The sequence below is a fragment of the Athalia rosae genome, chromosome 2, assembly GCF_917208135.1.
Source record: "Athalia rosae chromosome 2, iyAthRosa1.1, whole genome shotgun sequence".
Classification (NCBI taxonomy): domain Eukaryota; kingdom Metazoa; phylum Arthropoda; class Insecta; order Hymenoptera; family Athaliidae; genus Athalia; species Athalia rosae.
In genome coordinates, this window is record NC_064027.1 from 21,264,694 (window position 1) to 21,288,884 (window position 24,191).

At 38.7% G+C, this 24,191-nt stretch overlaps 1 protein-coding gene across 3 annotated transcripts; it reads left to right on the top strand.

Moving 5' to 3' along the window:
* Positions 1 to 1,062: 1,062 nt before the first annotated feature.
* Positions 1,063 to 16,246, top strand: LOC105689522 (probable serine/threonine-protein kinase yakA). 3 transcript variants are annotated; one of them, XM_020854224.2, is made up of 8 exons: positions 1,063 to 1,322; positions 9,062 to 9,672; positions 9,771 to 10,437; positions 10,535 to 11,104; positions 12,089 to 12,214; positions 13,917 to 14,052; positions 14,753 to 14,933; positions 15,083 to 16,246. In XM_020854224.2, exons 2-8 carry the CDS (start codon positions 9,068 to 9,070, stop codon positions 15,177 to 15,179), a joined length of 2,382 nt encoding a protein of 793 aa, XP_020709883.2. In that variant the 5' UTR covers positions 1,063 to 1,322; positions 9,062 to 9,067; the 3' UTR covers positions 15,180 to 16,246. The 3 variants fall into 3 exon arrangements, with proteins under 3 accessions (XP_020709883.2, XP_020709884.2, XP_012262022.3); XM_012406599.3 differs by lacking the exon at positions 1,063 to 1,322 and adding an exon at positions 6,843 to 7,547; XM_020854225.2 differs by lacking the exons at positions 1,063 to 1,322; positions 15,083 to 16,246 and adding an exon at positions 6,842 to 7,547 and having other exon boundaries at positions 13,917 to 14,063; positions 14,753 to 14,919.
* Positions 16,247 to 24,191: the final 7,945 nt, after the last annotated feature.

Consider the following 24,191-nt stretch of genomic DNA (forward strand, 5'->3'; position numbering starts at 1 on the left):
AAATTAAAGTTCGATACAAATATTCAAGTATATATAAGTGATGAGGATTCGAGCAAAAAAAAGGAAAAAAAAAAACCAAAGGAATAGTAATTAAATACTTCCTCGTAAAAATTTCAAATGCTATATGTATATACAAAAAATACGAACCTCTCACATTATCACAATTATATTACATAGGTATGTAGGTATCATACCTACACCTATATACACAACACGAGAAGAGGCTTACAGGTCGACGCGCCGACTGCCTTTACCATTTTTTTCTAGATTCTTTTTTTCACTGGTTTTTTTCTTTGGCTTTTTAAAATTTTTTTTATTTCTATTTTCTATTAAATACATACACGCACACCTACATACGTCGTATACGTACACGTTTCGTGTGGGTAAATATCACAGAATTCTGTACATATACAGAGCTTTTCGTACTCAACTAAAGCGTATATATATACCTCTAAATAATAATATACATAGCATTCGGAATTTCTTATCTGCAGAAAGAGGGTATATATATATACGGTGTGTATTTAGTAACCATGACAACAACCCCTCCCTCCCTCCCATCCCTGCACTATATGTTGCACATATCTTGATAAGAGATTTTTTTTTTATATTATATTGGTCTACGTTTTATATATCTGTATAGTTTCCCAGCTATATTACACATACGGCACATGTTACTCATCTTCGTAAATTTTTCATAATGTTGTTACGATTATTATCATTATTGTCATCATTATTATTATTTCAATTGTCATTTCGCAATAAGGGGATTTACCTTTTTTGAGTGATTACAACGGATCATAATTATATATTTTGATATTTTAGAAAATATATATATAGAATATCTTTTTGAGGTGTATACCTACATGACATCGGTATATATACGCATACATGTATATATATGCTATAGATGTTGATATGTGTGTATACGTGTATTATATGAATATAGCGGAACGATTCTCGCGAAGAGTGGGGCCCTACAGGTTAATTGGATCGCACGTAACAAAATGGCTACCTGCCTACCATCCCATCGCATCGTAGGAAAGTCAGCATGAGAAGCAGCGCAACAGTCGCAACGTCGTCCTGTAATCGTCAGTCAATATTTGACAGACTCTCGCGCGTATCAAACGGATAATTCAGAAGCAGTTAACAGACGGCGACACTTCATATATATATATATACATTATATTGAATATATATATATATATTGTTGATTCGTCACAATCTGCACGGCCGTTCGTCCATATTTGTTATAATATATATTTGAAAATCGGAAGAGAAAAGCAAAAAAATATTCACCAAGTTCCACAAAAGATCTGCACGTAAGAAGAAATATATACTGTATACCTATAATACCAATATGTATATACCAGAGAATATAAGGACGACGAACACAAGAAGTATTAAAAGCGGCGGCAGCAGAAATTCCATATATACCTAATTAATATACATATACATAGGTATATTCGTAAATGATGGTTTTCAATCGATTATGATAATTAGATATAATTGGCACATTTCACACAAAATTATAACGTTATTATTAAAATTATATTGTTGTTTATTTGTTATTTTGGTTTAATGTCTGATTATTATTAACATTTTATTTATCAACACCTCTACTGCCGCTGCGAATACCTCTTCTTCTCGTCTCCGGATATTCATTGAACTTCGACGATTCTTTTATATCGCGCACCTGCGACACGTCGCCGTAAGTATATTTATTATTTTTATTGCAACAAGTTATTTTTACTTTTATATTCACGCACGTACTTGTCATATATCTACTCATGTGTGCTTAATGAGCGAAAACGTAAGAAGAGGAAGAAAAAAAATGAATGTAGCGTGTGCATGCATGGGTATGGGCTCGCGCGATCGTTGCAACCAAAATGGCGGACATTATAGAATCGGGATTTTACACGTATGTAGGCACGTATAGTATGAACAATGAAATATTTATTACATATACTGCAATGAACGTTCTTTCGCGACCACCGATGTCAAACTATAATATCCCTGGCCGAGTTCCGCGCGAGTTATATATTAATTATATATCTACGTGTATATGTATATCTCACAACCTTGTATAAAATTTATATACATACGTACAGACGGTACAGATAATATTTTATTAATCATTAAGCAAGCATATGTATAAGATAATGAGAATACATAATATTAGACAATAGGTGATAATATTGTTTATCGTATACAATTTCATTCGGAAACTCCGGCTCGAGTATACATATGTACATATTTTTATATTACATGGAAAACTATCGCGTCATTTCGTTTAATATAGTAGAAAGTTATTACGAAAAACAAAAAACTAGATAGATACGTAGATTCATCATGCGCGATATTGCAAACTTTCGTTATTATATATAACTACCAATAAAGAAAAAAAAATGGAAATTAACTACGCATGCGGAAAATATTACATATGCGCCGATGCTTGTATGATTGATTAAACTTTGGTGCTGCAATTATGTTAAAAAAATTCTACGTTCGAATTCAATTATTCGTGTACGTACATGACATTAACTGCATTGAGAGTATCAGGGAATTCAATTACCTACGTCAAACGAATCCAACGGTCGACAAAATGGCGTCTCTAGCTGGCCGTACCTATATATAGGTATAATATAATATAACGCGCAATCATATACGCCGCGTGAGCTAATAAAGAAAATGTCACGTGAGTAAATAGCACTTATATTATCATCAGGCGTTGTAATTATTATTATTATTATTGTTATTATTATTTTTATACACGTTATTAGGTATTTTCTCGCGGATTATTACGATGGCGCAGGTGAACGACAATGAGTGGCATGGCAGGTATATTCAAATATATATATATATATATACATATAATACCCGAGTAAAATATATACACGTATATCGCCGCGATCGCAAGCGAGGACAATTCTTTTTTTCTCCTCGTCATTTTCAATACAACTATACAATGATAAATAACAATCTCGCGCACGATCTCATCGCATGATTGCGATGACGATTGTACCTACATCATGTACGTATTATACGTGTATAAAATTACATCTGGGTATATACATGACATCCAATCAAATAAAAAGAAAAGAAAAGAAAAAAAAAAAAACGAAAAGTAACTCGTCTGTACACTTTAATACACTTTATATATTTACACAATAATATACGCAATATGTTTTACTTGATTTACTCGAAAGAAGAAAACCTTATTATAGGTACACATGTATACATATACCCATGTATTACATCGCCATCTTTCTTTTCGCACGTATTATATACTATATACGATGATGAGCAGCCATTACAATCACTGCACGCGACACGAACGTTATATACACGTTGAAAGTTGAAGAGTGAAGTTGCATGCGGATATAAGTTTAACATGAATTACATAAATTTTTACGCTTTTATTAATTATTTATTCGTTGAATTTGTTTCTGCTATTTATTAATTTTTTTTATGAGAATCATCACTGCTTGTTTTATTAGCCACACTGTACATACATAAGTATCTATATATATATATATGAATTACATTCGTAAATAATATCGCGGCGTTCCCGAAGTATCAGTGAGACGATTTTCGATCGCTCGCAGACGTCAAATGATGAAAATCTTTCAACTCACAACCGGAGGGACTCGCGCGGATGCGCGTGACGGGGAGCTCTAGGTGGATAGGTGGAATTAAGGAGCGACGAGGAACTGCATCGGACGGTCGGGAAGTCGAACCGTAAGGAGTAAAGAACTGAACCGAACGAGCCCTACGCGGTAGGAGGCAGCTCCGCAGACTGAAATTATCATTTTAGCTGATACAAGCTAATGTAATGATGCAGTTTTATCTCTTATTATCATGGAAAACGAGATAAATGGCGATAGTGTGGTTTATTTTGACAACGCTCTCCCTATCGTATATAGCATGCGTACTCATAACGCACCGTATTAAAGCCGGCTACAGCAGCAGCGGCTACAGCTAAACCAGAAACGGAAAGCGTCGTTCTCGCTCGAACGTGAACTCGTGTACCCTAATCGGTTCATCCCGGCGGCGACTCGTCCGCCTCGCACGTGTGCACTGCAGCCATCTTATTCATCAGACACCGGCTCCTTTATCTGATTCTTATTACAACACCGAACTGTAGAAACGCATCCGCGAGTGCGAACCCTGCACCGTATCTATCTACTACTGCGGGGTGGCGGCGGCGGCGGCGTTCGAATCTTCCAATGTATATAACCAGAAGTCGGCCTCGCGTCACATCGAAAAAATCGTCGTTCGAAATTTCGAGCCTGTAGCGAGCGCGTTTTTCTTCTTGTTTTTTTTTTTCTAAGCGTAATTTCGCTCAAGTTGCGTATCGTCGCTGGTGAAATGAAAAAATGATAAGAAGTTGATCGCGTTACTCTGCGCTTCAATAGGTTGTTCGATTTTCTGCAATTTCGAGCGGGGAATCCCGGGAAAAACCGAACCTCAACGATTGCTATATGTGTCGAGTATATATATACGACGTATATATATGTGCGTATGCTTCGGCTATTTATACACCCCTGCATGACACACGTACATACCTTCTTTTTTTGTTATGTATTAATTTCGTTTTATATATTAGGTACTCTACATATAGTGCGTATATAAGTCTGCGTAACTTATGTACCTATACACATATATACATATGTAAAATGCGAGACATTGACGCATGCGATCGACGCCTTGCAAAATTTTTGATCATTATCGATCCATGTGACAGCTATATATAATTACATAGATATATATATGTTGTTCGTATGCGAACATGATGCGAAATTTATTGTACGAAGTATATACATATGTATACAATGTATACAGGTATAAATCGAAAGTATAAATCGTGCCGATAGTCACGTACTCCAGATTTTTTATAAGTGCACCTTCATACCGCCGTATACATGAACGTTAATAAATCGTTTTTGGTCGAAATTATATTTCGAATTACATAGTCTTAAAACTATATATATACTATCATCATCTCAGAATATATATCGTATGTATTCATGGCTGCAATTTTTTATTCCGACGGATTTTTTATTACGTTTTTGTCTTCAGCATCAAATTGATCCTGCATGCATAATATAAACGTAGTTTTCGACGCTTATATATGCGCTCGTCTCATCGTGCTAATTGTTGGTTAGGTTTTGAAAATCTGTAGAAATATATATGATTCATGAATATAATAAAACGAGGTCTGATGTGTCCGGTATGTACAAAATACAATCGCAAAAACGTCTCATCGGGCGGCGCGCCCATCATCGTCGACCGAAGCTTATAGCTGCAGTTTCGTATTTGTACATACCAATATAAACGCGTATACGGAGTTTGTTCCGTGTGATTCACCATCCCCTGGTATAGGTGCGCGAAGGTTTCTAAGAACACACAACGTTCGAGGGTCGCAACTGCAAAGTACGATTCGCGACAGCTTTCTCCCTTTGCTTTTTCTTCCCGCGTTCCTCTCTTTTTCTTCTCTTCTTCTTCCTGTTCTTCTTCTGCATTTCAAAATGGCGACCGGTGCCGCGCGCATCTGCACATACTGTACCTAATTCACGCAGCGTCATGCGGCGCGTGTTAATATAGCATAATATCAACGCCGTGCTTTCACGCCGTGTGTCCTGTAATTTACATCGTTACAGATTTATACGCGGAACGCGTACATTATATTCATATATATATATATATATATATAAATGTTATACCGGGGCGCTTAACTACACTGCACGTCATGTTATATTATCTGTTATCTCATAGTCTCCCTAGTCCCCGCGCAAGCTCGCACACCTTTTCGTTCGCTTATCAAAAAGCAAACATTCGACGGACACCCCGCGCTGCCGTTTATGCCGTTGCTGATGCTCTTTTCAGGGTTCACGTTCGCACCGTGAGCGGACTCGATTCTTTTTTTTTTTAAAGTTTTTCGTTCCTCATTCTCTTTCTTTCTTTTCCCTTCGTCGAATGGATTCGAGCTCGGCGGAGTAAGAGAAATTCTGAACGTTGAGTAGAACTTTGGCTACAGAATACGGTAATTTTTAGAAAAATTGAAAAAAGAAGAATCTCAGAATTTATTCGACATCATGCGAAGGATGTGCAATGATTCGCCATCATTAATTTGAGCGTGTCAAGGACGTTTGGTCCTGATGAAAAATTCCAAAATTCAAAAAAAAAAGTGAACACGTCCAAGTTGGATACGGCCTACATACACGTGCTGTTGGTATATGTATACACGTTCCACTTTATACCTAGCCTATAGTGTGGTGAATACCATGATTATAATTATTGCGGCGTGACGCGTAGTTTTTACTCATATACAAGCCCGCGATGGTCTTTTGGTTTGACCAATGGTTGTCGAGAGGTTGTCCAATCAGCGACCGCGTAGAATATAGTGTACCGCTTGTCCATATACTTCCATGTATAAATAAATGTACATGGAAGTATATACCTATATATATGATCGTGTATGTTTTTCAATGTACGTCTATTATAGTTTTTTTTTTTCTTTTTTTCTCGTTTTTCAATCCTCCGAAGAACAGCAGCAGCAGCGGCAGGTAGACCGACGCGGCGTAGGTGTGTATAGTTGTATGGGGATGTACGCGGAGACGCCACCGTCCTTCTTTTTTTTTTTTTTTTTTTTTACCTGGTCTCGCTCCGAAACTCCACTGCTGCCGGTGCCGGTGGTTATACCTCCACCTCTTCTTTCTCCTCCTCTTTTTTCTCCTCCTCCTCCTCCACCTCCACCTCTTCCACCTCCTCCACCTCCTCCTCCTCCTCCTCCTCCTCCTCCTCCTCTTTCATACAAAGCATCATCGCGTCATAATCGCCGCACCGTTTGCTGCAGACGCAGGTGTTAAAAGGTGCGAGGGGGGTTAAAACTCGCACCCAACACCCACGCAGCCAACAGCAGTTCTTCTCCGCAGTTCGTACATCGCGCGCGTGCTCGACGATATTTCGATATCGTGTTACATATTTTTTTAAAATAAACTCGTTCGGATCGGCAGATAAACATGCAAAACTTGAAGAATATACGTAACGTGTAATCCGTCCGCGAAATCGTTGAAAATCAACCAAAAAAAAAAAAGTCTGTGCTTCGAAATTTCCAATTTTTGATCTCTGGATAGGGAATATAGATTCCCGTGATATACGCGGTTTTCTCGTTCTCCGTTATCTGCACATTATAATTCGTGTTCAAACGAAACGCTTGATGAAAATTCGGGAGTATAATAGCTGGAACCAAGAATTGAACACCTCATTCAAATATGGACGGAGATAACACGGAGTAAAATTGGGAGAACGAAATTGATGAATAACATTTAAAAAATGAGTGATCACCGAGTGTAACGATCGTATCGAAGAAGAAAAGACAACAAGAAAAAAACAAACAAAAACAAAAACGTGAATCGGTGTACGATAAAAACGAAAGAAAAAAAAAAACAAAAAACCAAAACGAAGAGGGTCGAGCACAGCTGAAATTTCAAGGGTGTTTGAAAGAAAATTCATTCAATCAAATGCGACACGCTACGAGCGGGGTAATTTTTTCTTATTTGTTTTTCCTCTGATTCTCTCCTCTTTCCTAAGAAAGTTTCTATTTTCGTTCGCCATTGAACGTCGTTCGTCAAACTTCATATCCAAAAAATCTAATATTTCCGCAATGACTCGCGAGCTATAGTGTGGATATATTTTTGTTTCAGTTTTAATTCTAAGCGACCTTTTATGTACACATATGCGTACCCATACGTAACTACGTTTAATTGACGAAAGATGAGTTATCTCGAGGTGGTCGTAAATTAGTATACGTTTCTCGTATGAGACCAATTAAGAGATTTATGTATTTTAATCCGTTTGGCACCGTTTTCGGCACATCGGTGAAATAACCGATGACGATTTTTTTCTAAATTTTTGTTTCCTACACATGCCTGCCGGTGTATATATATGATGCAAAAATTTTACACATACGCGTACGATACGGGAATACATAAGGGTGCGCGAATATCACCTATATATATACGTATATACGAGTAAAAACAACACGCGTGACAAATCATCGACGCGTCGATTTTTCCCGAAGAGAAAATGCGCGTCATCGACCGACTTTAAACCGTGAGGTATTAGTAATATGTACACACAAAACGTCCGTCTAATTGTAAGTAAAGTCCCTCGGGCGTCCCGACTACAATGCAACGCAACGTGTTTTAGGGAGAGAGAGACATTTTAGGTTCAGCACATTTGCCGAATGATGACAAAAAGCCTGAGTCATAATTTTACGGTGTTTACTTACAACGACGAAATTTCGAACCTCTTACACTTATACCTCGCATTGTTATTTGCCGGGCAATTCCGAATCGCGGCATTGAAAATTTCACCGACGCAGCGACGCGTGTACAGTACTTTCGATTTCTGTCCGAATCGGCGACGATTTCCGCACGACGGAACGGGGAAAAAAAAGTGAAAAAAGAAAGAAGGGGAAGACGATAGGGGTTTCGTCACGTGTCTCGAAAACCGCCGGTATTGTACGGTATACCTGAATGTGAGAAGAGAAAAAAAAAACAAAAGAAAAAGAGAAATGTGGATCGTTTGAAGAAACGATCCCGAAACCGGCGGAAGTCGAAACTTGACATTGCGGAGCGGAAGTGACGCGTCCGAGCAAACAATCTGACATATTTCTCTGGCGACGGACAAGGTGCGCCTCTCCGACGTGCGGGGTTTTTTAACTGTCCGCCTTGCAGTACACGGAATATCGTATACATATATACGTAAAGGTAGACGAACGACGTCGATGTGTGTCTTAGAGTCGCGTGCCGAGCCTCCCATCCGATCTCTTGGTTTTTACCTCTTCTTCTTTTTTTTTTCTTCTCTTTTTACTTTTATGACCGTTGCACAAAACCCGAACAAGTTTCGAACGAGTCATCTCCGCTCTAACGTCGAACGGTTCTCCGTCTAATTCCGATCCAGCCTCTGCCGAAAATGACACGTCTAATTCGGGATCTCATTGAATCGAAAGGATTCGTGATTTTTTTTTTTTATTTCTTTTTTCTTTCAACAGATAATCATGAAGGAACCACTGCAGCAGGTGAGTAACAAGCAAGAGATAAAAATGGAATGGGAAGGAGGCGATCGTCATCAGGACGTGAGTTCGCCGCAGATCCAGTCGACTCAATCGTTGGAAGATCAATCGAACAATCCCGAGAATTTGCGGAGCGTGATAACGACCAGGAGACACGTGAGGACCATTACGACGGCTGGTCACATCACCGAAGGTGTAGCCGATCTGGAACCTGACTCACCAGTTCCCAGTCCGGTCGCCTCTAACATTCAACAGGTTATTCAACAACAGAATACCATCAACAACAACATCGGCAACAACAACAACAACAACAACAACAACAATAACAACAACGGCACCACAACCGGTGGGCAACAAGAACAACAGGAACAACACCAACAACATTATCAAGAGGAACAGCAACAACAGCAACACCAGCAGTTTGTTCACGTGTCACGTGGCTCCAGTCCCGGTGATATTAAAGAACAACAACAACAACAACAACAACATCATCACATAGCTTACGTGACAAACGGTCAGGAACAAGTCGAACCTCAAGAAGGTGGCGAGGTCACATCGATAACCATAGCAGTGAGCAAGGATCCTCCAAGGTATGTAGTGTTCGAGAAAACAAAAACTGTCTGAAATTTTTACTGAAAAATTGAAGGAATTAACATCGTTTAAAATGTACATTTCGCACGACTTTCAGGTACGGTACACCTCTGCCGGACAGAACGGAGGTTCGGTACGTCTACGCGAATCAAGAACAAAACGTCCGTAAGGAGGAGTTGGTCGTCCGCGGCGAACATCAACAACAACAACAACAACAACAGCAGCAGCAGCAGCAACAGCAACAACATCACAGGTACAGTCCACAGGAAACCGATCTCCACGCCCGGTATCAAGGTTCCCCGGTTTCTCATGGCCCGGAGGATTACGCGAACTCGCCGATGGTCTCCCAGACCGGTGAAACAGTTCAAATTTCCGGATCTCCCGCGGCTCCGTATTCCCCACCCATCGACCGCATCAGGACAACGCAGCAACAACAACAGCAACAGCAACAACAACAACAACAACAACAACAACAACAACAGCAACAGCAGCAATTGGTCGTCGCCGGTTACCCAGATCCGAGTACCGGTAATTTGAAGTACGACACGGACACGGCTGTTGTTACGGAGGGTATAAAAGGATCGAGCACGTACACGACCCTGGAAACAGTCGCCCTGGCGCCCACCCAGCCGGTTCAGTACGCGCAATACATATCGGCTAGCGAATCCTTTCAACAGACAGTTCCTAGTTACAGTTATTCGAAACCGAGTGATATGTACCTCAGTTATCCAGCGACGAGTCAAGCCGGAGGAAGAGGTCCGGAGGTGAATATTACAGAGAGACGTTGAATTTGTCCATTGTAACTCGATCGTTTTGCGTGACAATTTTTTTCAACAAAAACTTCGCAATTCCAATTTTCAGGTCGACTCGCCCGGCAGTGTTTACATAAAAAACGATCCCACCTTGACGTCCTCGTCCCTTTTGAGCAGCGGTCGTTTACCCCCGTTACATTACGATCAACCGGGCTCTCCCGGCTCCCAAGTGACCCTTTACGGAAGCGGAACGGCGACCTACCAATACGTGAAACCGTCCGGCGATCAGTACTGGCCTACGGGAGGATCGACGCCTCCTTCGACCTTGGAATTTGTCCAAGGTTACGGCGGCAGCGTGGCGGCGATATCGGCCAGCGACGCGGCTAACATGCAACTTTATTCGGGCGGCGGTTACAACGGGAACGGAAACGGTGCGGGAAACGGTCCTCAGTCGCCCTGGACAACGTTGCCCCCCGGCTCGGGCGACGACAGTTTCGAAGGTCAAATAATGACCGCTGAATTGAAGGAGTGCGTCAATTGCGCCGCGAATATGACACCCCTTTGGCGGAGAGACGGCACCGGTCATTATCTTTGCAACGCCTGCGGTCTCTACAGTAAAATAAACGGAGTCAACAGACCGCCAATTAGATGTGGAAAACCGAAACAACCAGTTGCACCGGTGAGTTATCGATACGTTCGTATGAAGTTGGCGTAAAAAACAGAAAAAACAAAAAAAATCAGGATTTCGATCAACAATTTTTATTTTTTTTTTCCCTCTTGTTTCCTACAACTCTGATACAGAGGTATACGTTACCGATGGAAAATCAGGCCATTGATATTTGTGCTGATAAGTCGGTGTTCGACTATTATATATATATATATATAATGTATAGTTAGCGCGACCGGTTGACGGGGTATGATATTATTTGTTGTTATTATTATCATTATATTTTCTTTATTATTTGTTTTGTTATTATTTTTCGTCTCCTCCGGTGTTATAGGAGGAATGTATAGGGATGGGGTATGGTGTATGGTTGGCGTTTGTCTGACACGACTTCGATATTAAGTAATGTTTGTGCACTCGACGAGCGAGCGAGCGAATGAACGGCTTCGTAACCGAGTCGAACGTTAAGAGCTGGGATATTTCTTATCTCTGTAGAGCGGTTGTGTCGAGCAAATACGATGAGAGAACGCGGTAAACCGTATACCTATACGTGTATACACGAGCTTTGAGCTTTGAGTTTTCCATTCGTTACCCTCCGCCTTTCTTCTCGGTTATTTTTTCGTTTTCTCTCATTTTTCGATTCCCTTTTTTTTTTCCTTACGCTCCTCCGTCTCTTTCCTCGAACGCGGTGGAAACCCGCGGAGAAACGACGATCGAGACTCGAATTCTAGAGACATTTTTTCGTCTCTTTTCTTTTTTTACATATAGGGAAACTTATTGACTACGGATAAAAGGACGTGCAGTTTACGGGTGATACAAATTTTTTCAGGATTCATGAAGGAATGAAACGAAATGAAATGTAGCGTTTCCATATTTTTTTTTTCATTTCTTTCATGGCGGGCGCGTTGAGTAATTTCGTTAATACCGTCCGCAACATTTGATCTGCACAATTTGATTTTATCGATATTTTAAGATCATTCTTTTTCACTCAATTTTCAGAGCGGTGGTCGCAGAACGGGCGTTCAATGCGCCAATTGTCACACGAACAACACGACGCTCTGGAGACGTAATAACAACGGAGAGCCGGTATGCAACGCTTGCGGACTCTATTACAAACTGCACAACGTGAGTTACGAAAACGACGTTTTTTACCCTTCGATTTATCACAAATTCATTCATTTTTTCGTATCACATTTGTCCTCCTCACACGTACAATTACGCGATGCGGATTCAGAAATTTTCATAAAAAAACATTAATGGCTCGTAATAATTTTTTATACGTTAACCGATTATACGTATAATCAATTGAATGTTAAATCATGCTATCTAACGATAATTCCGACGATGATTATCCAAATTAAAATTATCCGGCTCCAAACAGTCTGCAGGAATCATGCATTCTTAAAGGTACATAATGACGTATGTTATTAAATATGACAACGCGGTGTACAATAAGAGATAAAAAATTTATAAACGATAAACGATTATCGTGTAGAAAAAAAGATTCATCTTCGGAAAAAATTTTTTTAAGCAATTTGAAAGAACGAGAAAGAAAAAGGGACAGAAACGGATATCCATTACAAATCATCTTCGCGCACCACTTTTCTTTTATTAAAAGAAAAAAAAAAAAAAAATTAAAAAGAACGCCCAAACCTACAGACATATCAACTGCCGCGATACATATGTATACGTATACGTATGTAAAATGCTCGAGAAAAATGTCTAAACATTTGGAAATAATAATAAAAATTTACAACGGGCCTGAATTAAAGTTGTAAAACGAAGCTGTATAAAGCTAGTATAGTGTAAGGTAATAATATACATTGTATATGCGTTGTTGTCGCGTGTACAGGGTGTATGAACACGTATTATTATACTCTTTGATCTCGCTGTATATATAGAGTCGAATGAAAAATGGTGAAAAAAAAGTTAATTAATTAATTAAAAAGAGAGAGAAAATTAATATGGCCGCGGTGGAGCCTTGAGCACTTGATCTGAGAAAATCCAGCTGCCATTCAGAACGTACTTAGATATGAATCGTCTTTTTCTTTCACCGAACCTAGTCGCGGGAATTGCTGATGATATCATAACCGTATCAATCTATATAAATTACAAAAATCATTCCAAAAATGAAAAGAGAAAAATTTCCAATCCCGCTTCTACCTTTTTTTTTTCGCTCACCCACGACCGCGTATAGATTTTCGATCCTAATACGTTATATTAGGCGTGGAATTTTTCGACCACTTAAAAGTGAATAAAAAAGTATCTGTGTTAAAAATAAAAATCAAAAAAAAAAAAAAAATTGTATGTGCACGAAAATATCAGATGAAATGTGCGATCTTTGTCTCGCAGTCAAGATCCACTTTATACCTGTATGATTACGTACACGTGAATGTTATTCACGATCGTTTAATCAATTCTTCATAATTTTTAATTAACATTAATCTTGCGTCCGTCGATCGCGACGTTCTTATCACGTAGTCGCGATCGAAGCAGGTATGAGGAGCGATAAGCCGCCGTAATTACCAACCTACTTTTTTTTTTTTTTATTATTATCTATTTATTTTATTTCGTTCGATTGTTTTGTCGAAAACATAATTCCTCGAATAATAGATCGTGCGGCTCACGTGTAACTTTCTGTATACGTATACGTACACCTATACATAGGTATCAAATATCGATGTATTATACGTACATCGAAGTAAAAAAAGTATGAAACAAAATAACGTGGGATAAGAGAAAAATAATTTGATAAGTAGAAATAAATTGATGAAGGATTTCCGATTTTTCGACCAATTGCTTTAACGTGTTCTTTCGTCAATTGCAGGTAAACCGACCGCTGAGTATGAAGAAAGAAGGTATCCAGACGCGCAAAAGAAAGCCAAAAAATCCAACAAGTTTGCCCGGAAATATGGCGGGATCTAGCGGTTTGCACAAAACCGAGCTGAAGGCCAGCTTACTCGGTGAGTCTCCGGTGAGCAGCAACACTAATATTTATTTGAAAAACAATCGAAAAGAGAAAACAAAAAATATATAGATCTCGAATAAAGTTCGACGCAACTTTCCTCATTTCAACTCAATGAAAACCGAAAATTCATCCGTCGATCACCGATGGACGATCGATCGCTTCCAGAATACATATATATATAACGTAGTATAATTCCGTCCAGCCGTTATAAAATAGTAATGGCCGACCAAATGCCAACTATGCCATAGGCACATGAGATATATATACCTATATAGAAAATACCGCGTGTCGACGTTTATTGTGGGCGTAACCGAAACGAGTTTTCCGACTCGCAGATTGGCTGGAACGGGAATCCCCTCATGCATATAATGCAGCCAGCGGCGAACGTGGTTTATGATAACGACTTTCGACTGTCTGATGGAGAGCTCCCCACCATCGATTATTTCCGTGAAGAGGGGGAGAAGCGATGAGAGAAAAAAAAAAAAATGATTCCAACGATAATAATGATGATAATTAAAAAATAAAAAAAAAAAAACCGTATCACGCACACGCGTAAATGCGAATCCATTTCGTCGCTCGTGTATATATAGCGAGTTGCCGATAATTATCTCATACGTCTTATACGGATACATCGATTGATTGATTTTTGTCTCGTCGAACGTCTTTCTATTTCTGACGTCTTGTTTATTTTTCAGTGGAATCGAAGTTGTCGTTGAACATGTATCCCAATGACGGCGGGGGTGAAGGTGGATCAGGCGGTGCTGATGAACATTACCTCCCTGTCGGCGCTTTAACAAATACTGGACATCTAAATCACGCTCATTCACCCCTGGCGCTACCCTCCGCCGCAGCCCTGAACCGTCAAACAACCCTATCGTGAGTAGCAAAACACAAGAAAGAACAAAAAAAAAAAAAGAACCAAAAAAAAACAATAAATAAATAAATGAAAAAGAAAAATCGGTGTGAAAGATTGGATAAAAGTAGAGAAATATGATGTTTAATGTATAAAAATTTGAATATTGTAGTGTCCCCCCATTGGAGCCGATCAATAGTCGATCGTCGGCGGATCTGACATCGGTTATAACGTCGACAACAGCTGCGGTTCATACCGACAGAAACTGAAAATATTTGACTTACTTATTGGTTGTACAGAAAAGTCAGAAGATTTCATTTCACTCCTTGTCCAATGTAAGGGGTTGATTCGTTGGAACGAACGTTTTTTAACTTAGCGGCAGCCGGAAATCTTTGTTTCCTGACGTATCGACGGCGATCTCTAATACCGACGAACGATACGACGTACGTAACGATGCACTCTTTCTTCCGCTGCCGCTAATAAGATAAAGTAAAATTAAAAACTGCCTCGTTTATCCAACTTCGAAACGGCTAAATTCGTCCGCGATTGTACGTAGAAGTGGTACACAGTTAAATGAATAAATAATTAAATAAATAAATAAATAAATAAATAAATATATAAATTAGTTATAAGTAAATAGATGATTTAATAATTATAGGTACAATACGAATACCCTTCCCTGCAGCTAGTTCTATGTAATTAAGTGTAATACATATGTATGTATGTGTAAACTGAATACCATCATATATCGATAGCATATAACATGAAAACTATAATCAATCAAATATTATAATAATATAAATGTAATTTAGTACGAGTGACGGATGATCAACTGTTCTACGTTAATATAATTATAGTATAATATATACATAGACACTTTTATCATTAGATAGTTGATTTTTTTGTTAGTGATTATCTAAGTGTTTTGATTTTTTTTAAACTACCTTCCAACTACGATAATCGTTTCATATGTTACTATTATTATTGTTTAATTTAATTACATTCCCAAAGACCTGTATGTGTATATGTAAAAAATAGACATATACAGATACCTATATTTAGTATATATGGATATATATATCGAAGAAAATTAGCCCAAAGAGTAATATATATAAAAATATATACACACGAAATCAAACTACATATATTAGACATATAGGTAAAAAAAAAAAATCATCCCAAACAAATTATTGTTTCAAACTTTATACCAGAGATATATATACTACGCGAGCTATAGTAATCACGCTGTATAATATCAAATGATGTAAAATTTGTGAAAATTTTTCATGTTATCGACTGGAAAATGATGATAATAATAATTTCATTAGATAATCAAGAACTAATTCTTATTTGTGTGTACCTCGTAAATTTTCAACCATTTTCTATTAATAGTCAAAACGATGACCGCAGGCAATATGTTTATAATGTAGATTCGCAAGCATTCAAATCAACGCTACCCACGTCGAGCGACGACCAATTGTCCTTTTTTTTTTAATCAAAATAGAAAAAATAAATATTTTCACCAGTTCTTTTTTCTGGATGCAATTATCGAAGAATGATCGAATGTGTATGTGTTACTAGAACAACTTACATAAAACGAAAAACGAATTCATTTTTTTCTCGTCAGTCTCACAAAGAATATGTACCTGCGATGAGTCGCACGTATCGAATGGAAAAACGAAATCGTGACTCAATTATTCATTCTTCTTTCAAATGCTGCAGCGCACACGTGGAATGCCTCGTAAATCCATTGAAATAAACAATCAATCAATGAGAAATGCGTTTCTTTCGATTTGTCTGTATCAATTTTTCGTTTTTTGTCTTCTCCCAAGCGCATCACGCGTATACAACGATCGATAATTATTATCAGGATTTTGGTCACTCCGATTCCGTTATGGGACATAATTATTATACCGCACCTTTACCTACGTACCCGGTTATAAGGTACATACATAGGTATGCGTATACGTGTACCGTACAGTCGAATCTCCGTGTGACACGTAAGGTATAAGTGAGTTTAGATGGAAACGACAAAGGCGACGCGAAAAATAAGAAAACAAAATAAGGACGTAAGAACGAGCGAGGAAAAGGACGAATAAGAGAAGGAGGTCGTACGTATAACCACCGGCGAGCGGCGGAGACTCGAGGGGGAGAAAGAAAAGTCCATCAGCGCGCGGTTCGTAAGAGCGGTAAGACTCCTATCAAGCCGGTCTCGACTCCGCTAAGGGCTATTCCATGTTAACCAGCCGTCGGCCGATCTTTATTTTTTTCTTCTCCTTTTTATTTCCATCACGACTCTTCTCTCCTCTGTTTCTTTTTAGTTTTGTTTTAACGAACCACGACCGGCAGGCACCGACGCGGGCGCAATCTTGGCGCCGCCCTCCGCGCTGATGATGCTATACAGCAGCCTGCAACTACGTACCTACCTACCTACCTACCTACCTACCTACCTACCTACGTGTACGATCGAAATTACGGACTCCTCGTAACCCGCCGCTGTGCTCCACTTGCCAAAGAAAATGGGCAATTCAGTTGAATGGAAATCAAAAAATTGATAAACGGATAATCGTTGTTAAGCACCGAAGCGCAAAATCAGAAGGAAATTCATGTGACACGTCGCATCGTTTGTGATCCGTATGAAAATATACATATAGTCGTATTGCATTTACGGTAATTAGTAAAAATCGTAATCTAATTATAATTGAAATACCATGAGGAAAAATTGGACGATGTGATTTCGCAGAACGAGGTGAAGAACGTTCCGGTTATCGGTGTGTCGAAAGGTGTTGTACGCGGTCGATTTTGACAGCGCGTTTTGGCGTCGCGACGGCGACGCTGCGAGCGTTACATTTTACAGCAGGGTACCTACGGTACAGACCTATAGCAAAGCGTCGTCGGCCGCGTGGTCGAACGCCGTGGCAGGCCCGACGCGCGACGGCGAGACGAAGCGAACTTGGAGGAATTCAAAGGAAAGGAAAGGCGACATCCACATTCCCAACTTATCAAACTTCTTCACTTCGCTAGATTCCCACAGATTCCCGCATAGAGCAGACGTATTTTTTTTATGTTCACTCCAACCGTCCTTCTTCCCTTCGTTTTTTTTTTTGTTTTTTTTATACTTTTTTTCCGATACTTTTCTATAATGACGCGCATTCAAATGTCTACGTATTCTGAGGCGGTCCGCAGTTTATTCTCTGATTTGGGAAAAGAAAAGATGGAAAAATGAGAAAGAACAAAAAGTTCAATATATCTATGGCCGCACTGAATAATCTGCGCTACCAAAAAACTTTTATATATATACTTTTGATCAGATGTACGAGGGTACGAGGAATCATCGGCATTCCCGATAAAGCCTAATCTGCATCGAATTACCAGATTATAAGATCTCGATGGATAAAATTATACACGGATGCAGAGGGTATACGCGAAGAGGGAACTTTTGTATTATTATATACTCGGATCTGTTTGAGCGTAATTGAATTATTCAATCATCGTTTAATGGGTACCTCCAGATAGGGATCTAGAGCTCTATATAATTATATATACATATATATACCATACCTAGACACACGTACACCACGTTACGATTACACGAGTTTCATGATTCTTCTCATTATAACTGACCTATGCTAATCCGCAGGACCAGTTGATGGTATCAATAAACCTCGTCGATATAGCGACTTACAGCACTAAACTTTGAAACTGTCAGTTCGATGATATAATTACATATACATATACATCACACACATTGACACACCGATACATGTGTATATACCTGCCTCACATGATGTGTGTACCGTAATATATCATACATATCAATATTTCTTTTTTCCTTTTTGTTATACATCATACTCTTTTTTTGTTCAATTTGTTTAAAATATCTTTATTTTCGCTCGTATACATGTAACGATATAATTATTGAAAAAAATGCCGATTATAATTGGATATCGTATGCCTTTTTTTTTTCTATTTTTGATCTCGGTTTCGAATTGATCCAGTTATAATGTGCACGTTGAATCATATTATCATAGGTGTACAGATGACAAATGCGGTTATTGCGTATGGAAAGACAATAATCAGTACAAGAAAAAAAGAGGATTGAGATGAGAAGGAATTAGAAGAAGGAAGAGAGAAAAAAAAAAAAGGACCAGATACAGAGGGGACGGCGCATGGCGCCGAGATTCGTGGACTTATCAGCATTGACCGTTACACCTTTCTCTCTAATTTCTTTTCTTTATTTCAAAGAATCCCGAGGTGGTGGATCGGTTGCGTCCATCCAGTCAGAACCGTCCCCTTTTTTCCGTGGCCAGAAAATCGTCGCGTCGCCGGTTATAACGTTATATCATATACACCGATGCGCGTCTACGTGTGTGCGCGTCTAGATAAATGTGGATAGACATATGTTATACGTATATATATGTATATACAGTTCGCTCCTTAGGTCGCGTCGAGACGGTAACCGACTCTCCGTTCTTAGAGCCCGTGACTTTTGTTATCTATATTATAAGATTACACGTGCATTACGGGATTGAGTCTTCGCTCTGGACTCGCTTTATGTCGACCCACCCGTATATTTAACCCACCCCTACTGAGTCGATGCAATACAAATCCCCCCCCCCCCCCTCCCATTTCTAACTCGGCGGTAGATGATCCGAGTCTGACCAACTTCTAGACCTCTCAGACTCCACCTCCACCTGCTGCGCCGTATTCGCGACGACGACGTATCATTCGGCAAATGTTAAAACGAAGAGTATAATTTTGACGAATCGGTTCGGTTCGATTTGGAATTTTGTAAGAAAAATCGAACGATCGATTACACCGTTTGTATCCTTGTTACAATCCTTAATCGTGTAAACTTTTATATTAGGGTGGTCCTTAACAGGGTTGTTTTCGAATTTCGATACTCCCAGGGGTTTGAACGATTCCGAATGAACTTGAAGAAATACCCTGAAAATCTGAGCTTTTAATGTCAAGTTGTAAGATAGTCCGCATTGCCACCGGAGTTTCTTATGGAAATAACATGAGAATAACATGTTTGTTTCTTTGAAATATTATAGGTCGCTGATGAATGTATAGAAAGTCATGGAAATTCATATTTCAATAGAAAATTCAAGTTTCTTATCGAAATAACATGAAAGTAACATGTTTGCTTCTTTGAAGTTTCATAGGTCATTGATGAATATACAGAAAATTATGAAAAATCATATTTTAATGGAAAATTCAAATTTCTTATGGAAATAACATGAGAATAACATGTTTGCTTCTTTGAAGTTTCATAGGTCATTGATGAATGTAAAGAAAATTGTGGAAATTCATATTTTAATAGACAACTTAAGTTTCTCATGGAAATAAAATGAGAATAACATGTTTGCTTCTTTGGAATTTTATAGGTCGTTGACGAATGTAAAGAAAATTGTAGAAATTCGTATTTTAATGGACAATTGAACAGTAAGTCTCTCATGGAAATAACATGAGAATAACATGTTTGCTTCTTTAAAATTTTATAGGTCGCTGATGATTGTACAGAAAATTATGGAAATTCATATTTTAATAGACAATTTAAGTATCTTATGGAAATAACATGAGAATAACTTTTGAAACAGTTGATTCAGCGAAAAATCATTGGAGACTTTTTTGTAGAATGTTGAATTGTCTATTAAAATATATATTTCCATAATTTTTTATATATTCGTCAACGACCTATAAAATTTCAAAGAAGCAAACATGTTATTTTCATGTTATTTCCACAGGAAACTTCGGTGGCAATGCGGACTATCCTAGAGTTGATATTAAAAGCTCAGATTTTCAGGGAATCTCTTTAAATTTATTTGGAAGCGTTCAAAGCCCTGGGATCATCGAAATTCGAAAACAACCCTGTCAAGAACCACCCTACTATATATTCCACCGGAAAATATACGGGACGGGAAAAGAGATAATATAGATATAGCTGTATATATGAGACAATATCAGCATACATAATTACCAAGTCAATATGTAGATATGTATATTATATGGAAAAAATATATGTGTACATATAAGGCTTATAGAGGACACAAGTTGTACCTTATCGTCTCCCCATTGGTGGTTGAGCTAATCTTAGGTGTTCTTAGAAATCCATTCTCTATAGGCCGTGTGTTTTATCGAGCCTGCGCATACGACGGCAGCAACGGCAGCATCGGGAGGAAAGAGAGCTGGAAAAGTGGAGATGAAAGGAGCAAAGAGAAAAATACCCCTTCTACACCCTTTCCTCCCCCTCTTTCCACCCTCTAAATATGTACGTGTATTATATATACATATCGGATAGGTATAATGGTAGTTGATCCTTTCGTTCTTCTCCTTTGAACTCCCCTCTATATCACCCTTTGAATTTATCCGATTGGTGGACGGTTCTTCCAAGATGGCTGTCCCATGATATCGGTATATAAGCCGGAGTGCAATGCGGATCGTTCGTTACCTTTATAGTACATAAAATATGTACAATACGCGCACGTGAAGTTGGTGTAGGCACTCACGCATCCGTATGAGATGTATATAAACTTATGTACACGTAGGCGAGTACGTTATACATACATGCGTATTTACACGATTCGCGTATCCGCAGATATGTTGTAAACGTGTATATAGGTATATAGCTGATGTACATACGGGATATATACGTAGGAAGAAGAAATCGACGTGTGTATTTTAACGTGTAAGCTCGCTGCTGTTCCATAAGGACACGTGTTACATTATGTTCCACGTTATACACATATGTATACACGCATTATATGTGTAGCAGTTCACGCATAATATATATGCTCTTTTATTATTCGACGTATGCATAATGTATATAATATCGTATACGGTAATGTCGAATCGCTCGTGAAGGTTGAAAATTTTATCGATTTGAAAATCGAAAAAAATCAGTTGCCTCGTCGAACCCCGTATGACATATGTATGCAGACGCACCCCATATATTTATATGCATATATGTATAATTATCACGCATTATGATAAAATTCTGATGCTAATTTCCACCGTAGCGAATATCATTTACTCCACTTCGTATGCGTTCCTATGTTATATTGTTCGCGATTTGTTTGTTCTCGGTGATAAAAAAAAATAATACAAGCGTTAGAAATGATCGCGTGATATACCTATACGGATGTGCGTATAATAAGCTATATACATGTACAATATAGAAACTTGTGAAAAAGATATGAGAGTAAGAAAAAAAAAAGGGGTCGGTAGGAGGGGGTGGGGGGGGAGGTCATATATCGGGTATAAATTGAAGGGGCACATTATAATGCCAAGACTGCGGATAACAAATCACATATACGTATACATGGGAGTGGCGCTGCAGGCGTGCCGTATATAACTATAGAGAAATAAGTTGAAGAAAGTATGAAAAAAAAAAAAAAGAGAGAAGGAGAAAATAAAGGAAAACGAAGAAGAAGAAGACGAAGAAGAAGAAGAAGAAGAAGAAGGGACACTCGCAAATTGATTCCTCTAATCTAATCGGTTCGGGGCGGCGATGTCTTCGGACTCCGTGAGTCTTCTCTTCCTGGAACCCCGGGGCGGATCGTCGTCGGTGCGCATACGTTAACTTTTAGAGTCCTTCGTCGACTTCGGGAGAGAAGGACTAAATCCTGAAGTTAAAAACGAACAACAATAAGAATGAGAAGAAGAGAGGAGGGCGAAGAAGAATATAAGCGTGTATATATATATACCCTCGTACGAGGGGAAAAGGAAAAATGGAAAAATAAGCGCGGCGCGCGGCCCGTCTCCCTAACGCGGCATACGTGTATAACAGCCAGCGAAATTCTGTTTATTTATTTTTTTTTTTTGTCTTGCCATTTTTAACCCTCGATTCTTAGCTGCTGCTGCTGCTGCCGCTGCTGCTGCACGGCTAACGTATACCTATACGTATACGTACAGTATGCGCAGCAGACATATGTCGTGGTGAAATATTGCGAACCTCGTGCAACGGCAGCAGCGACTGTATATACGCATCGATACATGGACTCTGGCACCGACAACGGGATCGCGTCTCGCGTTCTTCTTTTGTTTAAATTTCTTTGTACAACCTAAGCAATGTCTTCCAACGAGTCGTAGCTTTATGGTTATTTAGTAGATCCCGTATCGCGATATTTCGCACCCCGATTCGCGCCCATCCCATGATCCCTGCTGCAGCGTCCTTCTTCCTTCCCAACATTTTTCTTGCAAGGTTTCTCCTTTTTTTTTGTTGTTTAAAAACAATTGAACGTTTCTCTATAGCTTATATTCTTCATTTTATTCGTCATCCAAACTATGCTTCTCATTTATTCTCATTTATTTGTTGTTAAATAACTTCGTTAACGCGCGAACGAAAAACTCCGCCCTGCCACACCCTTAGCCGTTGCAGTGTATTGGCGATACACATATTTATACATATATATGTATACAAAAGAAACGGAGGGAAAGATGAAGAAAGAAAAAAGATGGGGAAAAAAGAGAGAATAAGAGGCGCGTGCCATATGCGACCCCAAACGACCAACCCTTAGAGAGGATGTACACTACATCGGTGACTTCGTTAAGATACATATATATATATGTACAGCTTTTTCCCATTTCCCATGAGGTACATAACGCGCGACATCGTATATGTATAGGATCGCATACGCTGTATGTCCAAAAATTTTCATTGAATTTCTTCTTCTTTTTTTCTAACGATTCGATGAAACTGTTCCATTTTATAGTATATAGTACGTGATGAAATTTCTGCCGATGTAGAGAAGGAGTAAAAAACGAAAGAATTCGAGCAAAGTATTACAGAGTCCCCCTCTTATATGTATATATACTCGTTAGCTTTGGATAATCCGAACATATCGGATCAATGCTATTTTATCTGCTAACGACCCTATATACTGTAACATTCGCTGATTAGTTTCGAATATCTCCGATCGTTTGAACGGAACTGAAAAATACAAACTGCGTGCGTAATGTACTCCGCCGTCGCGTTGTAAATTTTAGCGATAAAATTGCATATCACATTACGCGTAGATATTATTGAGCATTATACACACAGTTATCGCACTTAATGGCGGAAATATTTTGTTCATCTTTTAATCTAATTGAATAAAAATTCATTATTGATTAAGCAAATACGCTCGTTTAATAATTCCTCTGTAATAAATATTATGGAATTCATATACCATTGATAACACCCGCAGTCGGAGTTAAATTTTTTTTCGTCCAAACAACTTTCCATAAAGTTTTGAACGAAATGTAAATAAAACAATTCTCAAAAGTGAAAATTAAAA

Excerpts from the sequence above, each read along its gene's own strand:
- LOC105689522 (XM_012406599.3), top strand. The coding sequence starts at position 7,527 with ATGCGACACGCTACGAGCGGG. Across the intron at positions 11,105-12,088 it reads CGAAACAACCAGTTGCACCG|AGCGGTGGTCGCAGAACGGG; the intron begins GTGAGTTATCGA and ends CTCAATTTTCAG. Across the intron at positions 12,215-13,916 it reads TCTATTACAAACTGCACAAC|GTAAACCGACCGCTGAGTAT; the intron begins GTGAGTTACGAA and ends CGTCAATTGCAG.